The sequence below is a fragment of the Pavona decussata genome, unplaced genomic scaffold (assembly GCF_977016875.1).
Source record: "Pavona decussata unplaced genomic scaffold, jaPavDecu1.1 SCAFFOLD_363, whole genome shotgun sequence".
NCBI classification, from domain to species: Eukaryota; Metazoa; Cnidaria; class Anthozoa; order Scleractinia; family Agariciidae; genus Pavona; species Pavona decussata.
The window spans coordinates 149005-164348 of record NW_028145741.1 but is presented as its reverse complement, the minus strand read 5'-3'; the positions used below and the strand labels follow the sequence as shown (position 1 = coordinate 164348).

Genomic DNA, 15344 nt, shown 5'->3' with positions numbered 1-15344 from the left:
CAGTAAGCACCTGTCCGTTTCCATTTCCATCAAGATGTTTAAAGATCCTGAAAATACCTATTGTTTTGATTCGCATTTTCTTCTTCTTTCTTTAAAATGCCGACGACGAATGAACGAATTTTAAAGTGGATCCGTCTTCAAATGATTTTATGTCGGTGTCATCTTTGCTTGACGGTTCGTCTGGCCTTTATGTTTGCGTTTTGAGGCAGTAAGCAATCAGCATAGAAACTTTGACGCAAAGGGTTTAGAAGACGTTTAGGCTGCAGCATTTTTCCTTATTCACCTCTAACATAAATAACTTATCCAATTAGATGACGATAAATAAAAAAAATTACTGAGAAATAAAACTGCATGCTGATTTTCTCGTCGACGCACATTCGCGGGACCAAACCATTTGTAAGGAAGGGAGGGGAGAGTGGCAGCAAATAGACCGCGAAGGGTAAATTTAAACTGTTTTTCAAAAAAGGATTGGTCACTTCCCAACAAATACTCCCACCCCTAACCAAAATTAACCCTTCCTCTAGATGCTCCTGGACTAGTACCAGTGCGTTGATTATAAGACCCAAAACACTTAACAGAAGTTTACACCGATTATTTTGTATGCACCGATCGTTTACACTGATCATTTTGTATGCACCGATCGTTTACACTAATCATTTTGTATGCACCGATCGTTTACACTGATCATTTTGTATGCACCGATCGTTTACACCGATCATTTTGTATGCACCGATCGTTTACACTAATCATTTTGTTTAGCTGAGTTTGTGATGGCTGAGATATCAGATGGATAGGAGGCACTTACTAAATAGGAAAGAACATACTATACAGATCAGCAATTCACAGCAGCCTCAGTAAAATCAGTAAAATGCAGTGTTGTCAAGGTTTGTATGACCAGGCGAAACATCTTGTGACCAGAGCATCAGTAATATCTCTACAGAGAAGAAACATTTGTCATCTGTACTTGATTTTAACGGTTATCGTTCTCTTCTTTTTTTTTTTTTTTTTTTTTTTTTTTTTTTTTTTTTTTTCAGAAGTTGACCATCACCTACCCGTAAACCATGCAACACCGAGGAGAGAACCCGCGGCAGAATTAAAGTCTAAAGCGGTTCTATCCTAAACGGTATATACAGGGACTTTCCGGGCCAAATCAGGCACCACACTTAGGTGACAGTTGGTGTGGCCTGTGTAGTATACAAATCCCTACGAATGCAGCAAAGTCTACATCGATAAAACAGGGAGACCTTTGCAGGAAAGGATCGCATCCATGCAGACTTCCGCGGTTTCAGAGTACGGCAACAAAATCGGCCACCATCCGCTTTGGAACGAGATAAAGTTTATTGATTGAGACTCACATTGGTACAGGTGCAAGGACAAGGAAGCCATCCATATCAGGCTACGCCTTAACAACATCAACGCCTGGATACCAACGATCACAAAACACAACAGGAGACTGAGGCAACTGCAGACCACTGAGGAGACAGTGTCCTTGCGAAGAGAGGATCGAAATCTGCCAATCACAGCCGACCTTCGTGATACAAATACTGAAGGGAGATCAGTCAACCTCATCGTCTGATGAAGACTAGTAGCAAGCCATTTAAACATCGCGATCTATTACTTAAGTGACTACATCGTGAGACAAAGGATTATTTTATTCATTTTTAATTCAACACTTGTAACAATGTTCATTGGCACATAAGCAGTAAATTTGTGCGCCAAGAGGCTCCAGGCAAATGTATATCGTTTTCGTGGATGACCCTCAACTTTAGTGTTTAAAGTTTTAAGTGAATAATAAACGAAAAACAAAATAACGTACTCCATTAAAAAAAAATTCACAAACTGAGTAATTCGAGCCGACATACGGTTTAACTTAAGCAAACTCTAGCGTATTGCTGAACGTTCTATATTATCCTTGATAAATTCGAGAGTACAGCTACATTTATATCAATAACATATATAGGTTTTAAAATAGTTTTGGGTTTTCATAGAAGCTTTTTATCTTTTAATTTATCACAATAGCTTGGGTCAAATGTTCCTTTGAACACGTTCTTCTTGTACTCTCCCTTATAGTTTCCAGACGGCTTGAAACGCCCCACAACAAAAGTACAAGGCATTCCGTTCTGACGGCCTTCGGCCTTTCCAATTCCAAACTCCTTGCTGTCCGACCACACGACTTGCGTAAAATGACCCGTGGACATGCTGAACTCCCCTCTGTCGAAATCGTACTCGCACACCTCGTTATACCTAAAATGATTCATCAAGAAGAAATTAACGAAGTTAAACAGCAAGAAACAATATCAGAAGCAGATGGTCAGCATCCATCCATCCGTCTTTCCATCCAGAATTAACGTTTTCTCTTTCATTTATTAAGAAAGCCGTTTTCAAAATTACAAGAGTGCCGGGTAGAGAATGAGACTTGGAAAATAAATAGTACGTCGAAAGGTATTTCGTTTGAGGTCCGCAACGGGAAGTGAAGACGTCATTACGTCTTGACGGCCATATTGGATCCGCCATCTTGGATAGCCGCGTAGAGGTGTTAAAACCAATGGGAACGATTTGCTCTTCCAGTAAAAGCGTTGCTCTAGAATGCATGCAATTTCGAGCCTTGCCTCGAACCTGAACAAGAAGTAATTTTAACAGGCTAATTTTTCACTTGCTTGCCATTGTGGAGGATTAAAATTTCCTTAAAATCGACGGAATGAACCTAAGAGTGAGTGATAATAGGGCCATTTATACGGGAGAAAATAAGACGCGTCTTATCTAAGACGCGTCTTAAATAAGACGCGAACTGTACCGTTTATACGATCGCGTCCTGCGTAAGACGCAAAAATCACGTGTAAACGACCTGCGTCTTATTTTTGATACAGCCTTGTTTACATGCGACGTTACCATTAGCAACCATGCTAATTAGCAATGATTTGCAACAAATTTTCATCTGTACCAATTGCGAAAGGATAAACGTTCAATGTAAACAGAAGTTACATCAGAAGTAACTAACACCGGCGCCCGTAACACAATTGTCCAGCTCCTCGGCAAATGCCCTCTCTTTGCAAATAAGCAGAAACTCCTTCTCTTCCGTGGTAGTCCACGTATTTCGTTTTGCTGCCGGTGTTGCTGGTGTTTTTGAACACTGCAAAGCGGACTGTGAACACTGCGAAGCCATTTTGCAGAGCTGAGAGCGGTCAGAGACGTATGTCGTGACGCGTCACTCGCTCTTACGCATGCTCATTTGTAGTCACGTCTTATTTAAGACGCGTGTACCATTTATACGAGGAAGTTCACGTCTTATTTAAGACGCGACCAAGACAAGAACAGCTCAAGCTCCTGTTCCAGAGTTAGACGCGTCTTATTTTAGTCGCGACTAAAATAAGACACGAACGCTTATTTTGTGCCGTTTATACGATCAGCTCGCGTCTTATTTAAGACGCGTCTAAGATAAGACGTGTCTTATTTTCTCCCGTATAAATGGCCCTAATGTCTCATTATAAGCTCCCAATTAACCACCAACCAGTTGGTTAGTTGTACGCATAAAATCATTTTAGTGGTGCTGCAAGGTTTTTGGTTTGCTTTTGAAGGCTTTTGCTTTGTAGGCCTTCTTAATATAAAGGGTAGAGTTGCAAACAACACTACGGGGATGGTTTAATCGAAAAACGTTTCATCCTTAGTTTACACACATATGTTTATCAGAAGATGAGGTTGCATTTGCTCACCAGTTTGTTATGGCCTCTTTGGCGGTAAGAGGTACTCCATATTGCTTACATCCCATTGCAAGGTTCTCTCCTTCATCTAGCTGTCTTACAGCCTCGTGGTCGTGTTGAAGTGACCCCATATTGGCAATCTTCGTAGCGTACTCTTTAGCCTGACGACTTAGCTCCGGACTAAGACTTATCGGAAGAGCGCGGTGTATCTTCCTAAATGCGTTCGTCGTGGCGACTGCTTCCTCGTCAAATTCCTTGTCAGCTATAAATATATATTAGCCACATAACATTAGAATCAGTTTTGTAACAGTTTACTTCTGTTGTACACGGTGTTCAGTTAACATGGTCTAAATTTACAATTATTTAAGAGGTACTAATAGTACTTGTAATATGGACTACTTACAGTAATGTGAAACAATAGTCAAATTATTTTGTGTTCAAAGACCGATTGTACTTTGTGAATCACATTCCCTTGCGTGTAAAGAAAAATCAGTCGCTTCTTACCACCTCAAATACCCACGACAGTATTTTTATGATTAATCACCGGAAAAAAGATTGGCTAGGTTCGACTCCTGATGGCAGCACTCGGATTTCCTTTCTCCGAGTACGCTAGTTTGCCTGTTACTCGCTGAATTGGTTTCTAAGGTAAAGAGACCGAACAAGGAACATAAAACAACTCCTTTCCTCCCTCCTCGATCTTAGTAAAACCGCATCGTTCACACTTGTGGATGCTGGAATCAAATCCTCTCAGCACACTTACTTTGTTCATGCATTCCTTGTTCATTTTCGCCAGACACCGAAACCAAAGTGTTTCCAGAAGCTGTTTGTTTGCTTTCAGAACTATCTCCAGGAAGCGGATTTTTGCCTGCGATGTCTATCCCAATTTTATTGTCATTGGGTTTCTTGAACTCTCCAGAACAAGAAACAGAAGTGATTTTTTGACCGTTCTCCCCTGTTGTAGTTTTCCAGTGGCAGTTTGGTCCAAGATTCTCTTTGTCTGTCATCAGTTTGTTTAATTCTACTCCTTTGCTCTCAGTTGTCTTGTTTGCATAATTTCGCACTCCCGGTATGTTGAAGGGGAAATTTCCAACACCAGGGTGTTGGTTTCCTCCTTCCGGTTTTACATCGGCAGCGAAAGTTTTCGTCTGATTTCCTTTTGTAGTAATTTTCGCCATTTCACTTGAGGTGTTAGCGCTATCATTTCCATTGACCTTTTTCTGTTCTGTTGTGACGAAGTTGATCGCCAGTGAAGCATTTGTTCCGGAAGCAATCTTGCCCTGATCAACGTTGTTTGCAAACGTTTTCCCTTGGGTATTAAGGCCTATTTTAATATCACCTGAAGAGTTCTTAGGGGCTCCTGAGGTTAGCAATAAGGTTGGAGCATTTGTGGAACTACCGTTTACTGGAATTTGCTCCCCTTTTTCTTTGTTAAGACCTGTGGCGGCGAACTCTTTAGGATGTTTCAAAGCTGCATTCGGCGCCAGGGATAGCTGTTGGGATGCACCATTTTCATGTAGCTGTTCTGATACTGGTCCAGAAGTGGTAGTAGTTGCAGTTTTGGAAAGATCACTTGGCTGATTTTGCTCTTGTTTTGGCAGTTGGTTTGCTCCTGCTGTCTGGCTGTCAAAGGGAACTTGTCCTTGCACCGTTGAGACTGTTTGATTTGCAGTATTTTCCAGTCCTTGAGACACTTTCTGATCATTTTTGTTCTGGATTGTACCTTCGGTGACATTACTTTTGCTATCACTGTTTCTGGGTCTTTCATGAAACAATGGACTCCCACTTACAAGAACAAAATCTTGCTGTGGAGTGGGAACTTTCTCTCGTTGAGCACCAGTGGTTGTTCGATGCTTCGATGAATGGTGTTCTGCGTGTGACTTGTGGTCAAGTTGCGAGTCATGAGAAACGTGATGTCTATCGCTTTGACGGTGACCTCGGCCATGATGGTGATGTCGTTTATGTGGTATGGCCAAACTTGCCATAACTATAAAGTGGAGGTAAATGCATTTTTCAGACAATCATCTTTACTAAAAAAAGAAGGGGCCATCAGGCGCTTGCGTATCCATGGAGATATTTTGAAAGCGTTATTAGATGAGGAAGGCCTAATGTTGGTGGCATTGTCTAGAGTGATATTCTAAAATAGCTTGACATTTTAGACGAGATGGCGAGGAGGAATTATATCTAACAGGAGAAAAATATTAGAATATATCACACAACATGAGGCCCAGTTGCATAGAACTTAACGTGGGCCTTCCTAGCATGCCAGTATCGGAAGTCAAAGTAACGATTTGATTGGGCTAAGGGTCAGACATTAACTTTTATTATACAACTAGCCCGAGAGGCTGTGACCAATGAAGGGGTCCTGGATTAAACAATTATGATACGTCTATCCAGGGAGGGCTTTATAAACCAGATGTCCTTCTTTACATGGAAGTTGATAATGGGCTTGTCAAAACCTTCAAATATGGGATACAAGTACTTAAAGCATTGTGCTCTTTAAGTTATTCTGGAATTGAAAGGAAAGTACATTTTTGACAACACATCCCGCGAAGCATAATAATAGCTGTTGCTGTAGTAGTAGTAGCAGCAAGTGCATGGTTTTTCCCCAGTTTTGCAGGCAGACTTGAGAACGCAAAGTAACAATATAGCGAAAGCAAAGGTTGTTCTGCATTTCAAAAAAGCTCAACAACAACTGGGTTGGAAGCAACGTAGCCGATAAGTATAAACAGTGAGAGTAGTATACTTACCACAATGTATAAGCAGAGCCACTGCAATGGACCTCACACGGTTCATTTTGCGATCGTTTGCACTGTTGAAACACAATATAGTTAGTTTGTGGAAGACCCTCTAACGAACTTACTGCACTGCCATTACAGTAAGGGTGATGATTAAAGTGTACTTTTGTCAGATGAAGCTTCAGATTTTCACTCTTTTAACGAACCGATTTGTCTGACTACCTTATTTACCATCCTCTGTTGCCTTGAGATGGCATTGGATTCGGACTGTATAAAAAGACTTCCTTTGCATCAGTTCACCTCAACACGTTCAAATTTCGATCGCGAGCCACTGAATATCGTCCTTCGACTGGATATCCTTCTTACTCTTGTGATTTCTTATAAGATCGCTTGAACTAGCAATGTACCTATTGAATACTAACCTCTGAAGGTCAAGGAGTAAGCAGTGAGTTGTTTAGGAATTCCCTTGAACGATGGGATATCAAATTCAAGCAACTATTCGCAACAAGTCGACCAACTAATTTAAAGGAAAGAAAGCAATAAAACCATGAACAAAACAAATTAAATATGTATTGTTTTGAACGTAACGTCCTTAAAGATGTTTTTAAAAAAGGCCATTATCTCATGGTGATGGTTTACAGATCACAGGTAGGTCAAGTGCTTCTTAGCGCATGAAAAAGCTTCCTCATTTTCTTTAACTTTTTAAAGTTGTTATAGTCTACTAAGTCTCTTATTGTATGAAACAGGAATTATCTGCAAAGAATGTTCTCTCAAAGCAACGTTGAAAGTATAAATTCATAAGTTAGTGACCACACAAACAGTAACGACCAATTATAACTGACAACATTAAACATAGCTCGGCATTGCGTAGCGACATTATATACATATATATAAATTAAACTGTTGCCTGTATTTGTTGATCCTTATTTCTACTGACAAAACTTTATAACAAAGACGCACAGGCTTGTTTGTTCGTCGGCAAACGTCAGCAGTGTCATGCTCAGTGTAACTTCTACCCCTTAACGGGACATTACACATTTCATTATTTCGTTTTATCAACAGAGTTGATAAGGTGGTTTGGCCACAGTACTAACGTTTCGAGCGTCAGCCCTTCGTCACATTTGGCTCGGTTTATGTTCTTTAGGTGTTAGAAGCAGTCAGTTCACAATGAAATTCTATTCGTTTTTGATGTAACATTTTGACAAATTTTTCCCCAGAGAAGCCTTGGGTGGAGAGTGAGAGTAGTCGCATCAAGTACAAGTGACTACAAGGCAGTGAGGGATCATGGGGAGCGCCCTCCCCCCGACCCCCTCCGCCTTAGTTTTTAGATCAAAACCAAGACCCATATGGGCGAGGCGCCGATACAATTAATTTCATTTCATTTCACAAATATAAGTAAGCCGAGCGTTCGACAGCGAGCCCTCCACTTAATTGACCTGAAGGTATGGATCCGCCATTACAAGCCGTACTGTGTGTTATAGCAATTCGTGACAAAGTGCTATAGGGTATGACACAATGACCATCTGCAATAAATTTTCCTAATTCTAATCATTTCTTGTGCATAAGTGTGACTGCACGCTATGGACAATTTAGAATTTTGTTTGTTTTGTTTTGTTTTCTTTGTTGTTGTTGTTGTGGTTTTTTTTGTTTGTTTGTTATGCTTTCCGCCTAGATCTTTATATTACGCGTTGTGTTCAAATATCACGCTGATAATCGAAATTATTCGGGCGATCTTTACCAATGAGCGATATAAAGAGTGGACGACGTTTCGATGACTCCATATTATCAATAATCAAGTTGGAAATACATGGTGCAATTAATTATATATGTAGTTACTAAAGTCCGAGAATATTTAGGGATAAACAACTGAAGGCCGTTAAAGTATTCAATTGTTAAATAAAAAGTTTGGCGCGAGGTGAATCCGACTGCATGTTAAGTTTTCGTTTTATGTTCCTGATAAACAGCATCTCATAGATCAAGCAGTCAAACTTTGTGCGGCATTTCTCTAGAACGATAAACTGGTCTGGTACATTAGTTGCTTGCAGATTGTGTCCTTCTTTCAGGTGTTTACCAATAGCAGAATGTTTATGCTCAGCGATGTGTTGAAAGAGATGCCGGGATGTATATCCGACATAATCTATTTCACACAGATCACATGAAAATTTATAAACAACGTAATGTTGGTTAATCAGGGGAGGTTTGGCCATCCACCACTTTGATATCATCAATAATTTTTCTGTTAGTAAACACTGGGCGCAAATCACTATTAATTTTCTTGCTAAGTTCGCTGAGATCTTTTCGTACAGCGTCGGCCGATCTCTCATCTTTGAATGGCAAGACAATTCTAATGGGCTGATCTAGTAGAATTTCAGGGTTGTGGTTTGGCTTGATCTTGTGAACGGGTGAACTACTGCTGATGGTCGATTCAATACGTCGTAGAGGATACTTCAATTTCAGGAACATTGACTTCAGGTTGTTACATTCCTCAGTAAAAAAAAACCGGAGAAGATGCAAGGTGGTGTGCACGAATTAACATTGTTTTTGAGAGCAAATGTTTATACTTTTTGTTACCATGACTTTGATAGTGCAGTAAGAGACCTCTGTTGGTGTTTTTCTGTGGACACATGTTGTTAGTTGATTTCCTTTCATTTCAATTTTCATTCGAAAGAAGGGTAACTTATTGTTGGTGGCTGTTTCCATCGTGAAGCTAATTAAAGGATGGACTTCATTTAGTGTTGTTAAAAAAGCTTCAGCACTGAGATGGAATATCGGGTACCGTGGCCAACGTATCATCTACGTATCTTCTGTAGAAAGAAGGCAATTTGTTTTTGCTTTCCAGTTTCTCTCCGATAGAGCACATGAAAACATTCGCCATGAGTGGGTCTGGAATTGTCTTGACAAAGATTAGAGATCGGCCGACGCTGCACGAAAAGATCTCGGCGAACTAAGCAAGAAAATTGGAAGTGAATGCGCCCAGTGTTTAATAGCAGAAAAATTATTGATGATCTCAAAGTGGTGAAGGCCAAACCTCCCCTGATTAATCAACATAATCTGTATCACAGTGTGTGATACTGATTATGTCGGATATACATCCCGACATCTCTATAACAACATATATAATTAATTTCACCATGCATTTCGAACTTGATAATGATAACATGGAGTCATCGAAACGTCGAAACCTTTCATTATCAGATCTTTAACAAAGCCAAACATTCCAACCCAAATTCTGTCGTGCTCTATAGAGTTAAGATCTTTTGATGAAAACCAAGCTTTCACAATTCCAGTGAGAGCTATTTAATCATTTAAAAGCCGTACTTTCCCAGCCCATCGGAAACCTGGTCAGGGTCGATGGTTGGAGCCTTAAAAACAAGATACTTTAATCCACAGTGTCTCTTGTCGCCTAAGATAAGATAAGTGGATAGTACCTGCGATATACTGCTGGAGGTTAACCTGCGATGGACAAGCATTCAATCTAGGGAAGTGGCAATGGTTCTAGTTCTAGTTCATGCTGCATAAATCAGAATAAGCTAGGGCTACATGGGTCAGGTAGGCAGGAAATACAAAATGACCATCCTGTGTGCTTGTTATGGTGCGCATGCAAGATCGTTTTATATTTTTTCATTTCATAAATGAAATCCAGATTTCTTAAAGTGAATCTATTGAGGTGTGGCTGGTTATTGTGCTCCACTAGGTGGTTCAATCTAACTTTCGTGTCCGTGGGTGAATCCTTAACTTTGGCCATTATACTGAAAACTAATGAGAAATTAACCCGGGGTGCTAATTTTTATGTTGTAATGGATGGTTGTACTTTCAGTTTTGACGGTGAAGTTTAGGGGCTTTCGTTTGGATTGTACCAAGCCTGAGAAGAAGAAGAAGAAGAAGAAGAAGAAGAAGAAGAAAAGAAGCTTAAGTCCGATTTTAAGCTGAAAAATAATTACAAATTAACGAAGGGATTTAGTCTCCTTACCATAAGGAACATAAGGAACTCCTTAGCATAGTCTTTCGGTTCCTTAGTGATTTGGCAACAAGTTACGCCTCCACAAAGCTTATGAAATACAAATAGTGATAAAGAATTTGCTTCGCCCGAAGGCACCTCTCTTGAGTTCGAGTTTATTAGCTTTATCTTGCATTGAATACATTAAAATATTTAGGTTGGCTAGAGAAGAAGACAAAGAATGACGAAAAATGGGGCGGGGTGGAGGAACGTTGCCTTAAGTGGACGACTTTTTCGTCCTACTAACCTCCCCCTCCCCTACTTCTCCCCTGGTCCTCCCTCGCAACCCCCACCCCCCACCCACTTCTACCTCCGTCCATCCACTTCGAACCTTGCTTTTATCATTTCATTCTTTCGTTTCTTTGGAGCATTATAATTGCCTACGGAGATCTTTGCTTGTGAATATTTGCCTGTTGTATGACTAAAACTTTAAAGTTTAACTACGGAAAGTATGAATTCCCCTTCATAAATGACATCCATTTTTGGAAAAAAGTGTACGGCGAATCAAATAACCCATTAAGCGTCTGAAAGGAATGTTAAGGTTTTATTAAGATAGTTAAGTTTTATTCAACAACTTTAGCTTACTTAATGTCAATGTGACCTAAAATTATCAAGTAGGTTTAATTGTTCCATGGAAAACGTCAGGCGTAATCTGATTGTATTACTGTTGTTACTTCCGACAATTAAGGTAACAAATCGTCTTTTGACATGCAGCAATAAAAACATTATTGGCTTAGAACAAGAATTGTGAACACAACATGATCACCCGGTATTTGAATTGTCTCTTTACTGAACATACAGGCGCGATGTACATTTAAAGTAACTTTTTTTTAGCTACTGCGGTCTTTAAAATGTCAGTTTAAACTTTGTTACAATATTGTTGGTTAAAGTTGCCTCTCAAAACTTGTTCCTGGAACTCTCCCATCATGTTTCCTGCGATCTCATAGCGACCCACAACGTAGATACACTGCATTCCACTTTGCGTTGCGTTTCCCTGGCCAATACCCAGCTTGACACTGTCCTTCCACACTACCTGAGTGAAATGACCCGTACCACCGCTGAACCCTCCGCTGGCAAAGTTATATCCCGGTTTACAAACTTCATCGTACCTAAGATGATAAAAAACACAGACATATATACTCTATACAGGAAGTAAATACTCGTGTGACCTGCCAAGCAATTTCTCCTTGGAGCAAGGTGCAGTGCAGAAAAGCGGTCACAGAGGTAATGGGAACCTGGGCTGACCGTCCCATAAGTCAAATGATTTTTGCAATGCACTATCTATCCAAGTTACTCAATTGGAAGTCTTTTAGTTATTGGTCATTCCGAGTTTGAGCGGGGACTGGAGCAAGTTAAAATTTTATCCACTTGGTAAATTGACAAGCGCCCATGTAAGGCAACGTTAAGATGAGTCCTTTGATTGAGTTTGTTACCGTTTTCTTAAAACATGGCTCAAAATCTATGCAAACTTCTTTAAGAGGCAAGCCGTGGCATTTCATTTTGACTCCCATATTTATTTATGTGTACCATCATGGGAGTTTGGGTATTAACTTCACCGCTTAAGTAACAGTTGTAGTTTTTTGGGATTGCTATTGGGGAATTGGGTGAGGGGGGGGGGGGGGGGTTTCGGGGAATGGGGATGGATGCAATTTCTACTATTGACTTTAATGGGTAGTTAAAATAATTGGGGGCGGGAGTGCGGGGGTGGGGATGACCGCAACTTGTACTATCTACTTGGAAGGGTAGTTTAAAACAATTTCTACTGGTCACTTGACGGTATGTCATCCAGAATGTCTTTTAAAATTACTTCCTTGAACAAAAGCTAGAACTAGTGAATGGTTGGTTATCTGTCCTTTTCAACCTTCTGCCATTGCTGTAAACTAAACTCTGCTTTGTTCTTCTAGCCTTGAGCCCCGTGCCCTTTGTGAAGGCCATGGATTCCGGTAACTCCGGTTGAGACTCATGTTTTTCCTTAATTTATTAGCCCACTTCTCTTAATAAAGTAACTACAGATGAATTTCATAATGGACTTCGTGAAGAAATCAAATTTTACCACATCTTGGTAGCTGACTCTCCTGTTAGCGGAGTCCCATTTGTTGCACAGGCGTAAGCCAAATTTTCTCCAACGGATTCTCCTCTTTCGGCTTGAGAAGAGTGTATCAGTTGACCCATCTTTGCAATCTTCTGGGCGTATGCCTTAGCCTGGTTCGAGAGATCTCGATCTAGTGTCATGGCTGGGACTCCATGTATCTTCCGGTATTTATTGTGAGTGTTCAGAGCCTCTTGCTCAAAGTCTGAGTCGGCTGTGTAAAAACAAGCGCCAAATCCTAAAATTATCATTATCGTTAATTTTGATTGAAAGGAAAGTGGCCTAAAAAATTAATAATAATAATAATAATAATAATAATAATAATAATAATAATAATAATAATAAAAATTAATAATAATAATAATAATAATAATAATTTTTCATTAATAATGATTTCTTGAAACATAAGCAAGCGAAAATTAAAGTTATTAGCCGACGTTGCGGCACCATCGTGAAACCATTCTTAAAGGGGCAGTATCATGGGAGATCGTTGGGAGATATCATGATTTTTGACCAAAATTCACTAGATTTAAACTTTGAACACTGTGTTAATTAATTTTTCAATCGCTAATTTAAAGAAATATTAATAGTGATTCAAAGAGGAAAGGTTGAACCAAAATATAGAACAACCAGCGATTTTTGATGCGTTACAACAGCGAAATTTGAAAACGTCATTTGCCGGCGAAAATATCCGTGGGTAGTTTCTTTGCATTCTGATAGTCTTTTAATGGAATTTTGTCTTTATATCTTGGCTGCTATGAACCGAGTAGCGTCTTTCCGATTTTCGGTGTGTCACTAAAAATAGCGTGATCTACTGTCCCTTTAAGGCAAGTGGATAAATTAATGCGAAGATTTGATTTCTATACTCTGCAGTCTCCACAAATTAGCATATTAACAATGGATCACAAGTTCTTCTGGTGAATACCTTTGCGCGAATCGGGTCTGTTTGCATGTTTAGGGCTGGTTTAAGTTTTCTTCTGAAAAGCACCTCCTTAATTTAAACCTTAACCATCCCTAAACGTGCAAACAGGCTCGATTTGCGTAACTGGGTATTCACCTGAAGAGCTTGTGATCCATTGTTAATACTAATTTGTAGAGACTGTAGAGTATAGAATTCAAATCTTCGCATTAATTTATCCACTTTGCCTTAAAGGGACAATTTAGTAAAAAGGAAAGTCTTGAGTTTTTTCAAACGAAGCAGTTTCCTCTTAGTATAATTAATTCGACCGGAACAGCGTTTCTTGAATCAAAATTACTTGAGACAATTGAAGCGTAACCAGAGCTAAATTCATCAAATGGAGGACCACGATTACGTTGAACTTCGATATGAACCGCAAGATCCGTCCAGAATAATTTCTCCAGAAGAGCCAGCGAAGCTCGCTAAACCTAATAAAAATTTAGAGATATGACAATCCGAACTGGCGACAACACGCAAATACGCGAAGCTTTCAAATCACCCCTAGAGAGAGGAATAGCACAAGAAGCCAGTACAGAATGGTGAAGTAAATCCTTACCGACACACACATTGAAAAAAGAAGCCACAAGCGCCGAAAAAAGTAAAATCCACCAAAATTTGCAGCGCACTTGGAATAAGCTGGCAGCCATCTTGGCGCAAATAGATTCCATTTAGCCGTGCGTGTGTACTCTGACAACGCACAGATGACGTCAAAACGCGGTGAGAACAAAGAAGTACGCTACGAGTTGCGTGACTGATGCTTTCACCACGTTTTGACGTCCTCTGTGCGTTATCAGAGTACATTGTTTGGATATGGGCCCGTGCGAAATATGGAAAATGTTTTCGAAAATCTTCACGTTGACGATTTGCCCTGGGATTCAGGGGCAAATGTTGTTTTTTTATGAGGTCATTTATCACGGTCTATACAAAGAGAGTACGCCTATTGGCTAATTTAAAGCTCACAAGTGTTGTGATTGGTCACTAAACTGTCAACTTAATTTACGCAAAATCGCCATCTTTCACTCAAATCGAGCGTGAAGCAATAGTTCGGCACCAAAAGTCAATAAAAATCGTCGTTTTATGAAACGGTCTGGCTTCAGTTAAGTTCAGTTTACTTTTTCCCTTGGTTGGGTATAGATCCTAGTTGATTCGCACTTAGTGTAAGACTTGCTCATTAGTTTTTGGCGCGACAGTTCTCAAACCTATGTTATGGAAATTTAAAGCTCAGCTATTTAAGCACTCGCTGCTCAATCAAGCGGGACCGCCCAAAGCCATGATGTGTCAAGAGGTGTGGATAAGCCTACAGAATTGTAAGTCATACATTTCCAGCGATCATTTGCTAGTTCTTTGTGACTGGAGCCAATAGCAGAATGTTTATGTTTAGCGATGTGTTCAACGGCCGACGCTGTACGAAAAGATCTCAGCGAACTTACAAGAAAGCTGAAAGAGATTTGCGACCACTGTTTACTAGCAGAAAAATTCAGATCATTTCGAATATACATCCCGACATCTCTTTCAACACATCGCTGTACATAAACATTCTGCTATTGGTAATCGCCTGAAAAAAGAACACAATATGCAAGCTGACTAATCTGCCAGACCAGTTTACCGTTCTAAAGAGAGATCTAAATTCTAAATATTCTCACACCTTAGTTACAATATATATAATTAATTTCACCATGTATTTCGAACTTGATAATGATGACATGGAGTCATCGAAACGTCGTTCACTCTTTCTATCGTTCATTTTTATTCTAAAGTGCTTCACGAAACCTTTTCTTATCAGAACTTTACCAAAGCCAAACAATCCAACCCAAGTTCTGTCGTGCTCTATAGAGTTAAGATCTTTGGATGAAAACCAATCTTTTTA

At 39.8% G+C, this 15344-nt stretch overlaps 2 protein-coding genes across 2 annotated transcripts; both read right to left on the bottom strand.

Moving 5' to 3' along the window:
• Positions 1-1634: 1634 nt before the first annotated feature.
• On the bottom strand, positions 1635-6986 carry LOC146452923 (uncharacterized). Its single transcript, XM_085097240.1, has 5 exons — positions 6856-6986; positions 6446-6507; positions 4459-5682; positions 3711-3960; positions 1635-2244 (listed from the first exon to the last, which is right to left on the bottom strand). The coding sequence occupies exons 2-5, from the start codon at positions 6489-6491 to the stop codon at positions 1983-1985; spliced, it is 1782 nt and encodes a 593-aa protein (XP_084953366.1). The 5' UTR covers positions 6492-6507; positions 6856-6986; the 3' UTR covers positions 1635-1982.
• A 3900-nt stretch (positions 6987-10886) lies between these two features.
• On the bottom strand, positions 10887-14124 carry LOC146452922 (Golgi-associated plant pathogenesis-related protein 1-like). The gene is made up of 3 exons (XM_085097244.1): positions 14034-14124; positions 12484-12733; positions 10887-11539 (listed from the first exon to the last, which is right to left on the bottom strand). Exons 1-3 carry the CDS (start codon positions 14122-14124, stop codon positions 11290-11292), a joined length of 591 nt encoding a protein of 196 aa, XP_084953370.1. The 3' UTR covers positions 10887-11289.
• Between the last annotated feature and the right edge of the window lie 1220 nt (positions 14125-15344).

Bases quoted from the DNA above. Each gene is read 5' to 3' on its own strand.
- LOC146452923 (XM_085097240.1), bottom strand. From the start codon at position 6,491: ATGAACCGTGTGAGGTCCATTGCAGTGGCTCTGCTTATACATTGTG. The intron at 3,961-4,458 runs GTAAGTGTGCTG...ATATATTTATAG, and splicing joins ACAAGGAATGCATGAACAAA to CTGACAAGGAATTTGACGAG. The intron at 2,245-3,710 runs GTGAGCAAATGC...GAATCATTTTAG, and splicing joins AAAGAGGCCATAACAAACTG to GTATAACGAGGTGTGCGAGT.
- LOC146452922 (XM_085097244.1), bottom strand. From the start codon at position 14,124: ATGGCTGCCAGCTTATTCCAAGTGCGCTGCAAATTTTGGTGGATTTTA. The intron at 12,734-14,033 runs GTAAGGATTTAC...GTTTTTACACAG, and splicing joins TTTTTTCAATGTGTGTGTCG to CCGACTCAGACTTTGAGCAA. The intron at 11,540-12,483 runs GTAAAATTTGAT...TTATCATCTTAG, and splicing joins GAGTCAGCTACCAAGATGTG to GTACGATGAAGTTTGTAAAC.